This window comes from Peromyscus leucopus, chromosome 16_21 (assembly GCF_004664715.2).
Source record: "Peromyscus leucopus breed LL Stock chromosome 16_21, UCI_PerLeu_2.1, whole genome shotgun sequence".
Taxonomy (NCBI): domain Eukaryota; kingdom Metazoa; phylum Chordata; class Mammalia; order Rodentia; family Cricetidae; genus Peromyscus; species Peromyscus leucopus.
This window is the reverse complement of record NC_051084.1, coordinates 38,133,019-38,151,492: the sequence shown is the minus strand read 5'-3', so window position 1 is coordinate 38,151,492 and position 18,474 is coordinate 38,133,019. Positions and strand designations below refer to the sequence as shown.

At 39.9% G+C, this 18,474-nt stretch overlaps 1 protein-coding gene across 1 annotated transcript in view; it reads left to right on the top strand.

Annotated features, from left to right (window-relative positions):
* The window catches only part of Tmem131 (transmembrane protein 131), a 162,231-nt gene that overhangs the window by 104,170 nt on the left and 39,587 nt on the right, over nt 1-18,474 (top strand). The window contains exons 6-13 of the mRNA XM_028865673.2: nt 107-223; nt 1,367-1,489; nt 4,132-4,212; nt 8,111-8,261; nt 8,357-8,413; nt 9,778-9,839; nt 14,086-14,194; nt 17,704-17,812. Coding sequence (XP_028721506.1) covers nt 107-223; nt 1,367-1,489; nt 4,132-4,212; nt 8,111-8,261; nt 8,357-8,413; nt 9,778-9,839; nt 14,086-14,194; nt 17,704-17,812 — 809 coding nt within the window. The remainder of the gene's footprint in view (nt 1-106; nt 224-1,366; nt 1,490-4,131; nt 4,213-8,110; nt 8,262-8,356; nt 8,414-9,777; nt 9,840-14,085; nt 14,195-17,703; nt 17,813-18,474) is intronic.

Sequence of the window (18,474 nt, the reverse complement as noted above, 5' to 3'; positions counted from 1 at the left end):
TATGGAAATGATTTGTTTGTTTTATAGAACTTCAGCTGTCTAATGTTAGTCAGTATGCTCTGACATTTTTAATAACCAATTTAATTTCCTTGCTTTTATTTTTCAGAAAATTCTTCCAGGAGGAAACACATCATTTGATGTAGTTTTTCTTGCAAGAGTAGTAGGAAATGTAGAAAATACTTTATTTATTAACACATCTAATCATGGGGTGTTCACTTACCAGGTAAGAGCCAGAACTTGTATTTCCTTTTCAGTACAGATATAGCCAGCAAGTCTAATAACCTTTAAGAGCTCACTTTGTAAACTCCAGGGAGAAGAGAAAAAGCAGGATGTTAGACTTAGGGTACTTACACTTGCTATACCTTTTGGGGTTTGCATTTCATTTATTTATTTATTTGCATTTATTTGTTGCATTTTGTTGTAGTTTGTTTGCTTTTAGTGCCAAGAGATGAACTGAGGCTCTTGCATATTCTAGGTATAGACTACCACCTAGCTATACTGCTGGCCATACTTGTTGACTTAATGAGCAGACTCTTGCAAGAATGAGGGGCTTGGCTTTCCTGAGCCATTAACAGCAGACCCAGGTGGTCATAGTCAGTCTCTGTTTCCTATGGATTATAATCAGGTTGTTCTTGAGATGGACCTCAGTGGCCTGCTGTACTCTAGTCCACTGTCTATACTCTTTCACACCTGGTTTCCTCTTAAGTCTTTGTCCTAAACATACTCAAGTCTGCTTCCCTCTGCTCTGCCCCTGCTCTTTCTCAAGAGCTCTGACTTACAGGATGTCTATCTAACTACCTTTCACTGTTCCCTAACTCCTCCCACAGTCTATGACTTACTCCATAGTTAGAGCAAATTCTGAAAGAATCTGTCTTTACATCTGCCCATCATTAGAGAAGTGTTATGAGCACAGGCCTATTACTTAGTGTGTTCACTATTAAACCGTATGTGCCTGTGCCTAACACATCGTAGACAGTAAACATTTGTCATATTAACAGCTGCCTCTCCTTGTTAGTTGACCTCGGTAAGGCATTCCCGTGTGGGATTAACCTGAGCCTGGGCTATATCTGAGCATTGTCTGAGTCATGGCTCCATCTCTTAACAGTTAGAGTGGGGAAATTTTCAGCTTCCTGTGGCTTCTCTGTGAGTGAAGGGCTGTTCACATTTTAGTTTCCAGTATATTACAGAAGTCATTCTAGATGCATATATAGTGTAAAGCAGATCCGCGCCATCATCTCAAGAAGTTCTTAATATTTCTCACATCAAAAATAGATTGACTGTTTTCAGAAGATCAAGTAGAGCTGTAACTGTGAAAATGATAGTTTAAAAAAGCAACTCACAAACTTCTTATTTCCCTTTGAAACAGGTATTTGGTGTTGGGGTTCCAAATCCATATCGGTTAAGGCCATTTCTTGGTGCCAGAGTCCCTGTAAACAGCAGCTTTTCACCCATAATAAACATACACAACCCTCACAGTGAGCCTTTACAGGTGAGTTTCTGAGGGTAATTTTAATTAATCCTCATTTTGGTGGGAATTAGCGCTTAACATGAAGTCTCAATCTGTCACAGTCGCCAAGATTATGTAAAATTGCTAAGATTTTATAGGTGGTCAGTCTACAGCTGTTTAAATATTGCACATTTTTCTCAGTCTCTGTTGTTAGCCAGTCATCTCCCTTTGAGTTTAATTTTCTACTCCTTTTCCAGTTAGTCCTTGTTTGTTGAAGGCAGGGGTTGATGCAGGCCTTGCACTTGATAGACACACATTCTGCTGCTCAGCGGAGTCCAGTTGTGCTGAATGGTAGGTAACAGTACTGAGGAAGACTTAGCTCAGGAGCCTGCAGAGTGTGGTCTTCACTGCACACACAGAGAAAAGCAAGCAAGCAGAAACCCTGGTCAGCTTACACTAGAATTTCGCTGGGTTTGATGCTTTGTTCTTTTTATCCCTTTCTGGAAGACTTTTTGTGATAAAACAAGTAATAAAAGTTTTCCATTGCTTTGCTCCAAATTTATTTAAGTTAATGAAATGTATTTGTTCTAAGATGGAGAGTTATCTGCCATTAAAGGAAAATCTTTTGCCATCTTACCTATCTGTTCCTTAATGTTTACTCCAAAGAAGGAAGACAAGTGTTCATACCTGTGTCCTCAGTCAGGACCTATAGCAACTTTATGTCACCCAACCCTATGGCCGAACACTGGCGATAACCTAGACGTCTATCAGTGTTGTGAGTGTATAAGAAACTTTTGTGAGACCAGGCAAGTTGATGCACACTTCTAATCTCAGCACTTGGAAAGGAGAAGCAGAAGATTGTGAGTTCACACTCACAGCAACGCTGTCTCAAAATGAAAAAACAAAAAGCAAGCTGATTCAACCATAAAGATAGAAAAGAAATAAATTACTGATATATTATGGTGAATCTCAAAGTAATTACATTGAAAGAAAAAAAAAAAACTAGTCCAGACATAAAAGTACATGCTATTTATTCCATTTGTAGAAAACTCTAGAAGAGGAGCTGGGGAGGTGGCTCTGTGGGTCAGAGTGCTTCTTCTTTCAACATGAGGACCTGAATTCTAATCCCCAGCACCCATTTAAAGACTTTGGCATGGCGGTACTTGTCTGTAATCCCAGCCCTGGAGAAGTGGGGTCAGGCCGATTCCAACAGCTCCCTAGCCAGCCAGTTTATCTGAAAGGGCAGCAAGCTTCCAGCTCACTGAGACACCATTGCATGGCAATACAGTACTACAGGAAAACACCCAGTGTTCTGCTCTGGCCTCCTCATGCATGCACATAGGTTTGTACACCCACACACTCAAAAATGCATGCATCACACACATAACACCACGCACAGGAGGGGAAAAAATCTTCAAAATACAAAGGAATCTGCATGATGAGGAACGGATTTGCCTGGAAAGAGGAAGCCACAGAGAGAAAGAGAAATAAGCTCCAAAAGGCACGAGGAAATTTTTAGAGCAGTGGCTATATGTCATATCTAAATTGCAGTGATGTTCTCATTCATGCCTGTACACAAAAGTCAGCAATTGTCAAGTTATACAGTATAAATATGTGTCATTTATTGAGCACCAGTGATATTTTAATAAAGTCATTTTTAAAAACACTGTAGGCACAAGCCTTAGAACCCTGCTTTATCTTTACTGTGATTGTACTGCCAATAGAAACCAAATATTTTTGTATTTTTTGTTTTAATTGAAACATAGTAACTGCACATTTATGGGACACATATATATTGTGGGACATATATTTCACTACATGTATACAGTAGATAATGAAGAATTCTGGGTAATTGGCTTATCCATCACCTCCTTCACTTTTGTGTTAGAAATACTCAGAATCCCTTGTGATCTTTGAAATATCCAACTGTTGTCAACTGTAGTTACCCTGCATACTGAAGACCCTGAGAAGTTCCTCCTGTCCAACTGTACAATTGGTTATGCACATTAACCAGCCTCTTCCTTCAGCTCTCCCTCAGAAACTTTTGTGTGTGTTTAGTACTGGGGTTCAAACTCAGGGCTTTGCATATGCTAGGTATATACACTCTCAGCTCAGAAACCAAATGTTTTGATCTTTATTAGAATTATAACATATGTCTCAATGTTTATCTTTTCATTATTTCACAGTTCTGGTGGTTATTGGGCCTACCACCAAATCTAGCTATATATGAAATTTATATGTACATATAAATTTTTTTTTGAGATGGTCTTATGTAATTCAATCTTACCTCAGATTATGAAGCTGATGATGACCTTGAATTCAGGATTGCCTCAACTTTCCAAGAGCTGAGATTATAGGCATGTGCCACCATACCTGGCTTTAATTTATATTCCCAACACTTCGTAATTTACATGTATTTTTATTTGGGGGAAAAAAAGTGTTGTGTTGCTTCCTAAAATTTAATTTCTGAAACTACACTGCTTCCAAGTTTTCAAAGTTACCTTGATTTATTTTAAAAAATACTGTTGTTTATGTAGATGAGAGATGGCAATGTGGTACCTGCCTACATTTATCTATTTTTGTAGCCTTCCAATAAGCAGCGAGGATGCTAAATTCTCCATTTCAGCACACCACTTGTGATAAGAGTGATTTTGGTTGTAACCATGCTGTATGCTTTGTCCCAGGTTGTAGAAATGTACTCTAGTGGAGGAGACCTTCACCTAGAACTCCCAACAGGTCAGCAAGGAGGTACCAGAAAACTGTGGGTGAGTGGAAGCCCAGCTTGCTCTTACGTGTGCTCATGGAAGTCAGTCGTTTCCTTTATTTTTAAAATGGTCCATGGAAGATTTATTCCTACCGGTCATTACAAACTATGACAAAAGTTCTGTGGTCTATGGCAAGAGGGCATTCAAACCAACACAATGATCTTCTGATACACAGCATGAAGAATGGATTGTGAACATGATAAATTGAAACAGTTTATGAAATGAAAAGAAACAAATTAGTTATAGGTATAGGGCATAATGATTCAACATGAAAGAAAAAATTGGAAAATTATAAACTTGGTCTAATTTCCCATTACTTTTCAGATACTCTTTCAGTATGTAAAAAGGATGGTGTTTTTATATAAAAGTTAATCTTGTTAGTCTATATATTATTTGAAATAAGACACTTTCAGGAAATGTGTCTAAAAATTTTGTTTAAAGAAAATACTTGAAGAAGATTTTTAGGCTGCGGGGCAGGAGGGAGGGGTGACTAGAGGGATGGGCTTAGTAGTCAAGAATACTAGCTCTCCAGCCAGAATTCAGTTCCTAGCACCACGTGGTGGCACTAGTTCTAGTTCCAGGGGATCCAGTGCCTCCTCTGGCCTCCGCATACACCAGGGAAGCATGCATACAGGCAAAATACCCATACTCATAAAATAAAAAGAAATAAATCTTTTTTTAAGTTTAAAAAAAGAAAACCCTGAAAACAATATTGGTTTTAAAGAAAACACAGACGGACGGACACACGGAGCATGAGAACCTATCACATTATCCCAACAATAAACAAGTCATTTTGAAATGGCTTACTAACCACAATTACTTAAAGCTTACTAGTGTATTAGAATATTTTTTGTTCACCCGTAAATTCAACAGGGCTTAAAATAAAAGGAGAAAAGGTGTATTATAATGATTTGATTTTAAAAGAAATAAACCCATTCTGTATACCATTGCTAAAACAACTGTTTGAGAATCTTTCCATCTAGTATTTAATTTCAAGAGTAGAATTAGAAATATATAGTCCAGAAATCTGCTCTAAGAATGAGCCACTGGGGCTAGAGAAATGCCTCATCGGTTAAGAGAACGTAGTGCTCTTTCAGAGGACCCAGGTTCAGTTCTCAACACCACATCTGGTGGTGCATAACCACCTGCAACTCCAGCTCCAGGTCTGACTGTGCTGGCCTCGGTGGGTACCTACACTCAGGTGCACATACACACAAAACAGAACGAGGCACTGATAAGCACAATGAACTTTAGAACATGTACTCTGGGCTCCGTAACTACTGGTGGACTCTAAGCAAGTCACTTTACATGAGGTACTTGACGTTCCTTGCATTTATAGACTTTCACTACATGAGAAGTTTACACCCAGATTTGGAACTTGGATACAACTACAGCTTTTTTGTTCAATTTTCTAGAGAGTGGTGACCCACTCTGTATTTACATCTGGAGATGTGTGAATTTACGTCTTGAATCATGATTCCCCATCATAGAGTGTTTTCTCTGTGAATGTATATGTCTTCAATCAGGATTCCTCATCGTAGAGTGTTTTCTCATACCTGTAAAGCTGATATGTGATGACTAGAAAGTTTCTAAATGAATATAAAAGAATTTAGACTTCTAAATAGCTAAGAAGTATAATGAACCCTGGCAAAAAATAGCATGACCTTTTAATGCCCCAGGTGATTACAAAAATAATAACCAGTAATGATTTCTGTAATCCTTGAGTGAGAAAAGGTGATCTGTGGTCCTTGTTCTGTAGTAGGGAAGTTGTATTGTTGTCTTCTCAAGGAATTTGGTCTGAGAACTGGGAAGTTTCAGCAGAGGTTTACTTAGCAAAGTCATATTGGAATGGGCTGTCCCCAAAGTGGAGGTAGCAACCCAGTAGATTCTGTGTTGTGGGTTTTAAGTAAGGTTTATGAATATTTATGAAGTAGGCAGCATAGTCTTGAAATAAAATGGCCCTTTCCCTCCTAAATCATAGCAGATTAGATTTCCCTGCACCATAGATAATATTTCTTCCCATGATCCTTTAGAAAGGCCCTGAGAGAGGATGGCTGTCAAAACCGCATTGAAAATGATATTCTCATGGAAGGTCTTTTGAGGATTCAGATCCTTCATTAGTGTACATGTGTGGGAAAATGCTCTGGCACCCTAAATTTGTTTTATTTTGTTTTGTTTTTGTTGTATTTTATTTTATTTTTTTTTCGAGACAGGATTTCTTTGTGTAACAGCCCTGGCTGTCCTGGAACTTGCTTTATAGACCAGGCTGGCCTTGAACTTACAGAGATCCCGTGCCTCTGTCTTTGCCTCCGCCTCCACCTTCCAAGTGCTGTGATTAAAGGTGTGTGCCACCACACCCATAAAGATTTATTTGTATAGTGGGAACAGTCTGTTTTCCCTTCAGAGGTTTAACCACCAAGATTCATTCATTCCAACCATCAGGAGATGAAGATCCCAAGGCATATAAGGTTACCTTATAACACGCTGCTCAGGGTCCATGGTTGATGTAAAAGGTTTTTTTGGTTTTTTTTTTTTTTGGTTTTTCGAGACAGGGTTTCTCTGTGTAGCTTTGCACCTTTCCTGGAACTCACTTGGTAGCCCAGGCTGGCCTCGAACTCACAGAGATCCGCCTGCCTCTGCCTCCCGAGTGCTGGGATTAGAGGCGTGTGCCACCACCGCCCGGCGATGTAAAAGTTTTATCATGAAGCAGGACCCAGGGCTTTATGATAGGTTGCAGGCTGTATAAACAGGAGCACAACTTTGGCTGTCTATAGGTATCCTTTTGCCCAACTCTACCATTCCTGTCCGTCTTCTGCCTGATGTCACTATACATTAGAATGTCCCAGGGACTGAGTCAGGTTCCAAGAGTTGGAAAGCACATCTGGGGTCTGTCTGTCTCCTCCCACCCCAGGCTTCCAGTCCCCTGTTTTCCACTTTGAGACTACAGAGTTAGGGAAGGTAGGGGTAGGTGAGGACCAGTAAGTTCTTGAACATGAGGTTTTCCTAAAATAAGCTTTAAGTGGTTTGCAGAAAAAATCCAGCAATTTCTAGGCAGCCAAATAGTTCTAAAACCTGAAAAGAATTTATACACCCCACCCCATTGTATTCCAATGAGTCTTCCTTCTAGTACAGTACCTGTGTGGGTGTTATCATTTAGAAGACTGAAAGTTTATGCTGTGTGTGTCTGTGTGTGCTCACATGCACCAAGAGCTTTATTTGACTGCACTTGAAGTATTATTTTTTAAATGAAAGGAAAGCAGAGTCCAACCCTCCTGGTTATCATCTGGAGAACACTATCCACTTCCAGAAGATACTGCCCTCTAATGGGGATATTTCCATTGGATAATTTCAGGACTGAGTACACAACTAATGTGTTAAAAAAAAAAAATAGCCGGGCGGTGGTGGCGCACGCCTTTAATCCCAGCACTCGGGAGGCAGAGCCAGGCGGATCTCTGTGAGTTCGAGGCCAGCCTGGACTACCAAGTGAGTTCCAGGAAAGGCGCAAAGCTACACAGAGAAACCCTGTCTCGAAAAACCAAAAAAAAAAAAAAAAAAAAAAAAAAAAAAAAACTGGTTTTCTAGACTAGTTATGCTTTTAAGAGGTTTTTGCAGCTTTTAGTTTTTTTCAGACTATTGGCTTGATTAACTTATTTTGACACAATATACATCACCTGTTCAAAAAAACTCATTTTATTCTATTGTATGTAACACTCTCTAAAATTGGAGGTTTTATGTGTTACAATCAGTGAAGCATATAATTAATTGGTAATGTACTATTTTTTTCTTAGTAGATATATAAAATAATAGTGCACCTTTGGTCTGTGTCATCCAATGAATAAACAAGGTAGTTGTGCAGCGTTCCGCATGCTGTGCTACATTATGGTCTGTTTACTCACAGGAAATCCCTCCTTATGAAACCAAGGGAGTGATGAGAGCCAGCTTTTCCTCCCGAGAAGCAGATAATCATACAGCCTTCATAAGAATAAAGACAAATGCCTCAGACAGCACCGAGTTCATCATTCTTCCCGTGGAGGTAGAAGTTACAACAGGTCAGTGGAAAACCGGAGGAGTGCAGAGTTTGTTCTCAGCCAAGTCCCCTGTCTTGGCTGAATGAAGATAATTGTTCACTGTTCTGTTTTCCCAGCTCCTGGAATTTATTCCTCAACTGAAATGTTAGATTTTGGAACACTTCGAACACAAGGTAAAATAACACAAGTGTTTATGGGTCTCTCTCAGTTACTTTTCTGTTGCTGTGAAGAGACACGGTGGCCAAGGCAACTTATAAAAGGAACTATATAATAGGTGTGGGGGGTGTTGCTTAAAATTCCAGAGGGTTAACCCGTGAACAACATGGAGGGGCCAGCAGCAGGCAGGCAGGCATGGTGCTGGAGCAGTAGCTGAGAGCTCACATCTTACCTGCAAGTTGGAGGCAGAGAGAGACTGGGCCTGGTGTGGACTTTTGAAACCCCAAAGCCCACCCCTAGTGATGTATTCCACAAGGCCACACCTCCTAATCCTTCTCAGAATAGTTCTGCCTCTAGAGACCAAGCCAGGTGTATGAGCCTGAGGGGACCGTTCTCATTCAAACCACAAGGTCTAAAAAATCCAATTGAGATTCAGTTCTGATGGCTCTACTTATAATTCACCTTTGAAAGTTATTTCTCAGTGGGTCATGTAATCTTTTAGAAATTTCCTAAGAAGCCTGCTTCCCAGGTGATAGAATAAAGTTAGAATAACTTGAATCTTCCAGGTAGAAACTGAGGTAGAAAATAGTTTCTTAATCCAGTTCCTCACACATACAGTTGTGAGGAATACTTTTTTCCAGTAGTAATATAAAGGAAGTCAGAAGATTTACCTCTGGATTTTTTAAAGACATGAATTATCAGTTGCATTTTAATGGATAATATTGTTTATCCAAAGTGGTCAAAGAAAAAACTCCCAATTCTAAAATCATAAACAACCACGCTCAGATTTTTATTAAAGAAAAAGTACAAATACTTGATATGAACCATTTGTAATTAAAACTTATTTGTCCAGGATTAAAGGCCATATTTTTGAAAAATTGATTTCCTTTTTTTTTTTTTTTTTTTTTTAAATTTTCTGAGACAGGGTTTCTCTGTGTAGCCCTGGCTGTCCTGGAACTCACTCTGTAGACCAAGCTGGCCTTGAACTCACAGAGATACACCTGTTTCTGCCTCCCTAGTGCTGGGATTGAAGGCATGTGCCCCCACCACCTAGCCTTATTTGCTTTTAATATGGTAATTTTGCATTTTAATTGCCTTGTTGGAAAACTATGTAATATCTGTGTTCACAAGTTACACTCTACGTTTTTGTTTGGTTTGGGTCTGATTATTTAGGTTGGGTGTGATCAGGGCAGCTCTTGTACATCAAACAAATATCCTGATGAGTAAAGCGACTCCTACCTAATGTTTCCTTTATTGACATGATTGTCATTATAGTTCACATTCTAGAGTAACTTCAACTTGATATCTAATAAGGTAAAGAGTCTAATGTGCTATGAAGCACATCTTCTAAAGAAACACTTCTTTCCCTCCATTTTAACAGATCTACCAAAAGTTTTAAATCTTCATTTATTAAATTCAGGAACAAAGGATGTACCAATAACAGTAAGTAACACCCCACCCCACCACCCCACCCCCGTGTGTGTGTGTGTGTGTGTGTGTGTGTGTGTGTGTGTGTGTGTGAGAGAGAGAGAGAGAGAGAGAGAGAGAGAGAGAGAGATTTAACGTCAGAGTTAAGTCCTTGCTCTATATTGTGGTAGCCTGTCGACTCTGGTTTTATGTGGAGTATGAGAAGCCTGGTCTTCATTCATCCCTTTATTCATTCATTTAATAATTATTTAAACATCAACTATGTATTATAATATGTCCTAAATGTGGAGCTATGAGTCAATCCACCAAAGTCCCCTCCGCCACTGAACTCATTTTGAAACTAGGCCTCTTTGGGTTCATAAAAGTGCAGTAAGAAAAGGATGAGAATTTAATCAAGAGAGCAACATTAGGGGCTGGAGAGATGGCTCAGAGGATAAGAGCATTGGCTGTTCTTTCTGAGGTCCTGAGTTCAATTCCCAGCAACCACGTGGTGGCTCACAACCATTCATAATGACATCTGGTGCCCTCTTCTGGCCTGCAGGTGTATATGCAGGCAGAACTTTGTATACATAATAAATAAATCTTTAAAAAGAGAGAGAGAGAGAGAGAGAGAGAGAGCGCAACATTAGGAGACGTAGGCATTGTAGGAGAACACTGCAGCTACTTTGACACAAGTGTAGATGATAAGAGAGACCAGCCAAAGCTGTCATGGTGTTCAGTTGGTGAGGTCACAGCAGCTTAGACTTCTCTCCTACATACACCGCAAACTGAGTTTTCTGAGAACTTTTGTTTTTTGTGTGTGTGTTTATTTCAGCATTTCTTGCATATTATAACAAGATTAGAGGCTGGTATGTTTTTAGAAAAGTTGTTACCCTCTACCATTTCCTATACATACGAAATTTTAAGGACTGACTAGGTAGTGCTGAATGTTAAAGGTTTATTGTGTTTTGTTAATTCCTTTTCCAAGAACTGAGCCTCTTTTCATTTTTTATTTATTTATTTTGGCTTTTCAAGACAGGGTTTCTCTGTGTAGCCTTTGAAGCCTATCCTGGAACTCACTCTGTAGCCCAGGCTGGCCTTGAACTCACAGAGATCCGCCTGACTCGGCCTCCCAAGTGCTGTGATTAAAGGCGTGCACCACCTCCGCCTGATCCTCTTTTTAAACACTGTATTCCTTCTTGGTGCATGATAACGATACAGGTAACTCCAAATCCAAGCTCCTCACCCGGTTATGGTGATGGATGACCACCCACATTCAGGCTCTCCTATCTGTTGTGTAGCTTTGAGGAAATAATCTTCCTGACATTAATGTGCCGTAGATGTCTTCAGAGGAAGGTCTGCATGAGGTTTCCATGCTAGCTGATAAACAGGGATCATTTAGTAACTGCCACTGTCAGCTTGATGTTTGCTTGAGTGAATTTATGCACACGATATTAGGGATCCAGTTGCTGTGTACTAATGGGCTCTCCCCTCGCTTGCTGGCATGCCTCTATGGTTTCAATGTGTATTGGACTCTTTGGAGACAAGGTCTCATTAGATATCTCTGGCTGGCCTGGACCTTAGTGGTTGCCTTTAAACTCAGAAATCCACCTGCCTCAGCCTCCCAAGTGCTGGAATTAAAGGCGTACACCACATCTGACTTCTTGGACTCTTGTGTCTCACTTGAATTATTGAATGATAGTTTGATTTGAATATCATAAGAAAAAGCTAAAATTATATTAAGAATGTATGCAAGCTGCCTTTCCCTGGGAATCCTGCCATATTTCCCCACTTTTTAATTATCTTTGAATAAGTCGTAGTTAGTAACCAATACTAAAATGTTAGTATAAATAAGTTTATTACAAGGTAATAATTTTGTATTATTTTTCATATTGTCACCCAGAATGAACTTTAAGTATTTTGCTTTGCTTTTTTTTTTTGCTTTGCTTTGTTTTTATTTCCTTAGACAAGTAAGTTTTACCCGATAATTCAGGTTTATTATTGATGAGTAAACGGTTCAGGCCATTTGTATAAAGTGAGTCACCAATTGTCTATTTGTTTACTGTTAGTGCAGTATGTTTTGAGGTAATAATTCTGAATGCAAATATTTCTTCTGATTTGGAAAATGCTTAAAGTATTGCATTTGAAGTAAGAGAATCATTTTTTTGACATCTATTTTAAGTTCTTCCTGCTTACAACAACTCATCTTAGCCAAAACCAATACTCGTTCTTTTCTGCATGGCTTTGTACCAGCTGCTGCCACTCAGAACATGCTGCAGTGGCTTCTGATGAACCACTGCAGTGTGGGAACGTGTTGGGACGTGGCTGTGGCCCCATGGTTGCTGTCTCTACACAGTAGCCAGTGAAGGAGGTAGCTGTGTGGTGAGAGCCCTCTGAGACCTCAGCTTATAAGGTCAGCTCTCTAGCAAGCCACAAGCTCCAAGTAGCAAGTAGATGGAATCACAAAACTTTGCAGACAGATTATTACTTAGAAAATATCTCCTCCAGTCTCGCAGGATGTTCTTACAGGTGGGGAAATGAACCTGAGTATGTGGCAGCTTGCTTAGGTTCCAACTGTGTCACTGCTAGACTGCCATGTGTATTCTGCTCTCTCTCTCTCTCTTGGGAAAATTGTTAGTATGGTAATTAGTATAGTGAAAGCAAATGAAATATCTTCCATATGTAGCTTAGCTAACAGTTTAAACAGTTCTTTGTTTAATCTCAAAAATACATGCATACCCTTCAGGGAATGAAGAGATCTGTATTTCAAGTGGTGGTTATTAGCAGTAAGCTTTATTGATAAGTAAGATATTTTGAACCAATCATCCAGTTCCCAACCCCAGTCTGATATTCAAATGAGAAAGCATTCTTGAAGAAAAAGTGAGGCAAATGAAAAGATGAAATGCTGAGAGAGTGGGAGGCAAGAAGCCAAGGCTGTTAAGAATTCCAGCTCAAGCAACTGCAAGAATCATCATCTTTAGGGCCATGATCCAGGACCTGCAAGGACTTGCTAGCTGCCCAAGACTAATAGTGCCTGGGAAAGTGAGCTGCCCTGGCAGGCCCTAGAGTTATTATAATCACCTTAGTTCCCTGCCATAGCAAATGCCAAGCCACAGAGCCAATGTCTTTCTTCACATTCTTCTCACACACTTACTGTGCCTTCAAACACACACAGATGTGCCTATGTGATGTTCAGTCTGGGTAGATTTCTTCTTTATTAGTGAACAGAAAGAGTCAGCTGTGAATGTGGAAGAACCTAGTGACTTACCAGCCCTGTGAGCAAGCATACCCAATGAGCTTCCCAGATGGAAGATTCTTTTCTGCGGGAAGTAACCAGATTTGACATCAAGTTCACACAGTCGTGATAATTTAATAAATACTTTGAGTCAGGGTTAGTGTGCAATACCATGATTCCGTGAAGACACTTTTGTGCAGTGGGTTAGACACTGACCCTATACCAAGTCAGGAAACCTGGCTTCGGTCCTCCTCTTGGTGCTGACTGTTGAAACATCACTTTATAATGTGAGGCTCTCTTTCTCAACAATAGGGAAGGGGTTGGACTTTTGAAGTCTCTTTTGGTTTAAATGAATTGTATCATTGAGGATGATAAAAAATAACTAGACCTTAAAATGTGTTTATTTTTTAAATATACACTAAACATATACCATTTGCTGGGTTTTGTTGTTCTTGTTTGCTTTTGGGTTTTGTTTTGTTTTTTAAATTTTATGGTTAGTTATGTGAATAGATCTGATTCCCTAAGTTGAAAACATTCCAGCCTCTCTTCCGAATTAAGTACCTCTGTAGTTGGCCTTACTGCCCAGTGCACTGGTAATGAAATAAGTAGTCTGCCCTTTGGCAGTGGGCTTTGCCTACACTGTCAGGCCATGCAGAAACAACTGCAGAGGCCACCTGGGGGTCACAGCGTCTTGTGTGTGTTCATTCTTCCCATTAGAGGACAGCTCCATAGCACCTTGGTGTATGGATTTCTTCAAGACAGATGGGTCTTAAGTTGGCTTCGTGTCCCCTTCACTCACAAAGTAGGCATTCATGCAGAAAGTGAGACCTTGACGTTTTCCCATGTGTGAGTTTGTCCTTAGATTCCTACTGACTAATCTCATACCTGGTTCCCTTGTCATCGCTGTTACATAAAGTATTCTAATGAAAGGAAGGTTTGCACTTGCCCTGTTTCCTTTACAGCTGCTACAGACATTAAGCCTTAGTTTAGAGTATGCTTCACTTTCTAGCTAAACTAGACTAAAATTACATTTTTTTTTCTTTGCAGAGTGTTCGACCTACACCACAAAATGACGCTATAACGGTACATTTTAAACCAGTTACATTAAAAGCTTCTGAAAGTAAATATACCAAGGTTGCAAGCATTAGTTTTGATGGTAAATATTAATTTTTTTTCTATCATAGAGTGGTGTTATTTTGATAAACTTGAAAGCATCTATGTTGATGGGTTAATATAGAAATCCAGACTATTTTAACCCAGATTTAACAGTACTGCCTCAATTGATTCCCCCCCACACACACACAAAAAAAAAAAAAATCATCACTAACTTTTTTGTTGTTGTTCATTTTGCTTTGTTTTTAGAGAGAAGGTTCTGTGTAGCCCTAGCTGTCCTGGAACTCTCTCTGTAGCCCAGCCTGGCCTCAAACTCACAGAGATCTGCCCACCTCTGCCTCCCAAGTGCTGGGATTAAAGGCATGTGTCACCACCACCCTAAATCAGTTTTCACAATCGAGAAATATTAGCAGATACCTTAGGGTTGGGATATTTCTGTAATCTGGGATAGCCAGTCACAACTATCATAATTTACCTTAATTATGAAGTCACTGGTTGTTTTAATTAAGTGATAATGTATTTGATGTTCAGAAGCACATTTAGGTTTGTGGGCAAAAATACTCTTCGTAGCACTTTTATATGTTGACTTTTTAAGCAAAGCAGTCAGTCCTGCCTAAGCTTAATAATAGCCTTTATGTTATAGTTGTCCAACTTGCTGTTATTTCAGATATGCGTAATATGTGTCATTTGAAATGTTATCCCTGATCTACAGCCATAATGCCTTCAATGTGCCCAGTCTCACCTGAAACATTAGCTCAGACTTAAGCATTTTTATAGTCTGTCTTTACTCTTTCTTCATTTGTTTTAAGAGAAATTTATTGGGTTTGCTATTGCAAATTTTAAATAATGACTTAATGCTGCTTAACTCAGTATGTGATTAAATAAGAACTGAAACTTGGAAGAGGGCCTGTGTCTTCCATAGCCTCCCCATCCTGAACATGCCTCTTTGGTCTAGTCCACCTGTCTCGCCTACGCAAGGGAACATAAAGATGAACCTAGTATTCTGACACCCACATCTGTCTGGAGTCCGCATTTCACAGCTCAGCTCATCAGATGAAGGTAGCCAGAGAGTGTGGCAGCACCCTGCCACGCTCAGCACAGTGTTTGTGAGAGAGTCGGTATATTCCTTAGTTCTGGAACATTCTGGCAGGATCTGGAGCAATGATACAGGCTGGGGCCTCTGCAAGAACTCCCAGGGAGTAGAAATTGAATATGTGGCCTCCTTCATGATGCATATGTAGAAAGTTTGGATTACAGGAGGTCTTGCTATCACAGCTACATCCATATTTGAGGTAAATGTCTTCTGTGCTGCTGAGAGACCACATCATGACCAGCTGGGACACCTCTTCCCATCCAGAGAACAGAGTAGTCAAGAGTCTTTCTGGGCCCTCAAAACACTTAGGCTACCTTAGTGATTAACCCGAGCAATGGGCAAGTCCACCTCAGCCATATCCTATGGCATACCACCCCCTTATCTCTTGAAGGTACAGGGCTCCTCCCCTCCAACTCCTTAAGCCCAGCAAATGTCTTCATGGAGGCATATGGTGCCATTCGTGTGGCTCTTCTGAGATTACAGGCTCTAAATTATCTATCTATTTATTTATTTTCCCCATTATTTATTTATTTGTTTGTTTATTTATTTTTTCTGGTGCCAAGTATCAAACTCAAGACCTCACACATGTGTGCTAGACAAGCACTCTACGTCTGAGCTGTATCCCCAGCCCTAAAATGGTGTTTCTTTCTTTTTTTTAAATTGTATTATTATTTTTTAATTTAATTTTATTTTATTTTACAATACAATTCAGTTCTACATATTAAAATGGTGTTTCTTAAAAGAAAGGGTTTTTTCCCCAAACAGTTGCTAATTTTCTTTAAAGTGCTTTTTAAAGTCTTGAGGAAATATTTTGACCTTTTACCTACTCATAGTACTGCAGATCTCCCAACAGAAAATACCTCTCAAAGGTTGCTGTGAGTGACCTGGAAAGATGGCTCAGCACTTAAGAGCACTGGCTACCTTGCCAGAGGGCCCTGGTTCAGTTCCCAGCACCCTTGTTGGGTGGTTCACACCAGCTGTAACTCTAGCTCCAGGCAGAATCCAGTGCCTTCTTCTGACCTCCTTAGGCACATATACGCATACATATGTAATTCTTTTTCAGTAATGGAGTGGTTTTAAAGGCTTGCTGTGAAACCAGTGGGGAAGTTGTGTCTAACTTGGGTACTTTCAGAGTTCACAGTGTGTTAGTGCTGCCAGGCTCATGTTCCCAACAGACATCCTTCTCCCCCATGATACTCCATGATAGTTAACGGTTGTATTGCTAAGTTAATAATACTATGAAATGCCTGAATTACAGCCCTGTAATCAGCCTGACATCAGAACATTGAAAAAGTTAAAGTGTCCAGAAATAGCTCAGTTGAAAAAAGATGTTAAGAAGAAATTTAAATCTGAAGTGCCTACGAGTACGTAATGGGATGCTAGGCATCGTTGGTACTATTCTCTCGTCCTCTGCTTGTCCTGAAGTTGGGTGGTACACATTCACTAGCAGAGGTGTCCTGAAAGACTTCAAAGGAAAGAACATTGAACTGCTTCTTCTTTACTTGAAAGCAGCATCTAATGAGCACCCAGTCTGGATGCATCAAATGCGTTTCTTTGATTCGGAGAGCTTGACTTTATTGCTGAGACAGCGTGAAAAGACGGATGGGCTGACAGCAGGGGAGGTCTTCCTCAGCTCCTATGCACAACTCTCGGCTGGCGAACGGCTTTCCTCTGTGCCACTCGGCCTTGTTGATATTTGCCGCAAGACTGGGGCCAAACTAGGAATATTGTTGCTTTCTCAGTATAGCCTTGACATACCAGTGCTCAGTAGGTGACAGCAGTTTTGCCTCCCAGGGGACTCTTGGCAGTTTTCTGGAGACATTGTTAGTCATCACAGATGGAGGGGTACGCCTGACATCTAGCAAGAGGAGTCCCTAGGTGCTGTTGGATATCCTACCCAGTGCCTGCCGTAGGGAGCAGACCTGGCCTCCCTTGCTCACCATGCTGAGATGAAGGAGGCTGAGTTAGAGCCTGCTGTCCTAAATGACACCAGCGCCTCCAGCAGTAGAGAAGTGACCTGTGCTCACTTGCTCATGACTAGGTGCTCTTTCACCACAGGAAACTATCCTGGTTTTTATACAAAATGGAGACTGTGCATGCAAGTGTTCTGTTTGCCAGTATGGAAGCGTTCCCCTCCCCCCCTTTTTTAAGATCCTCTCAGTTTCCATAAAATCACTCAGACTCATAAGCAGTAAGAAGTAACAGCTGACTACATGGCTCAGCAGTGCAGGTCCTTGCTCACCACCGAGGCTGACAACCTGTGTTTAGTCCCTTAGACCTCCACGTGTGTGCCCTAACAGGCTCCCCTGCGCTCACACTTATCACACAGACACAAAATGAGTAAATGGAATGTTTTAAGTTAAAAAATACCCCCACACACACACAAATAAATAGACATTTTTTTAAATGACAATTTTTTGTTGTCTTTTGTTTTTTTGTTTTTTAATGCTTCCTTTCAGCTTCAAGAGCAAAAAAGCCATCTCAGTTTTCTGGGAAAATAACTGTTAAAGCAAAGGAAAAGAGTTATTCTAAACTTGAAATACCCTACCAAGCAGAAGTTCTAGATGGGTAAGTTTTGCCTTCAAAGGAGCTTTAACTTTCTGTTTATAACTTTTTGCTGATAAATAGAGCTCATCCAACCTAATGGGATTATTGTGAAAAGAACAACAACTGTAAAGGAAATCCTTCTGTCTTGTTTATTTCTGACTTTCTAAGATGAAAAGAGAAAATGGAACAATATGATCTGTGTTAGAAGATTTAATGATTCAGAAATGAATGTGTTTCTTAAATATTTAAATCATTTGAACCATTTTCATTCTGTTCTTTTTGTAACATGTCAAACTGTTTCATGTCACTCCTGTGACTTGTTTTCATCTATAAACTCCTCAGTCCCTCAATTGACCCTTGACTTAGAAATGACCTCTGAGACATAACTTTCTCATTGTACTTTAACAGTAAGTGTTGTATTAATGCACAACCGTAACCACTGTAGCCATCCTGTTAGTGTGTTCTTGAGTCCAGCAATGTGATTTTGTATCATGCAGTAGGGAACCATCTTTCTATTATATTTCAGTATTTCATAAGCTAAATTTTTAGTCATGTGATCAATCATATAGTTATAAAGTTAAATACTAATTCTATTCTGTGGTCCTTAATGCTAAATGTTGACTACTACTCAAAACCAAAGAGCTTGGAACTTAAATTAAAACAAGAAAATAAGGAAGATTCAT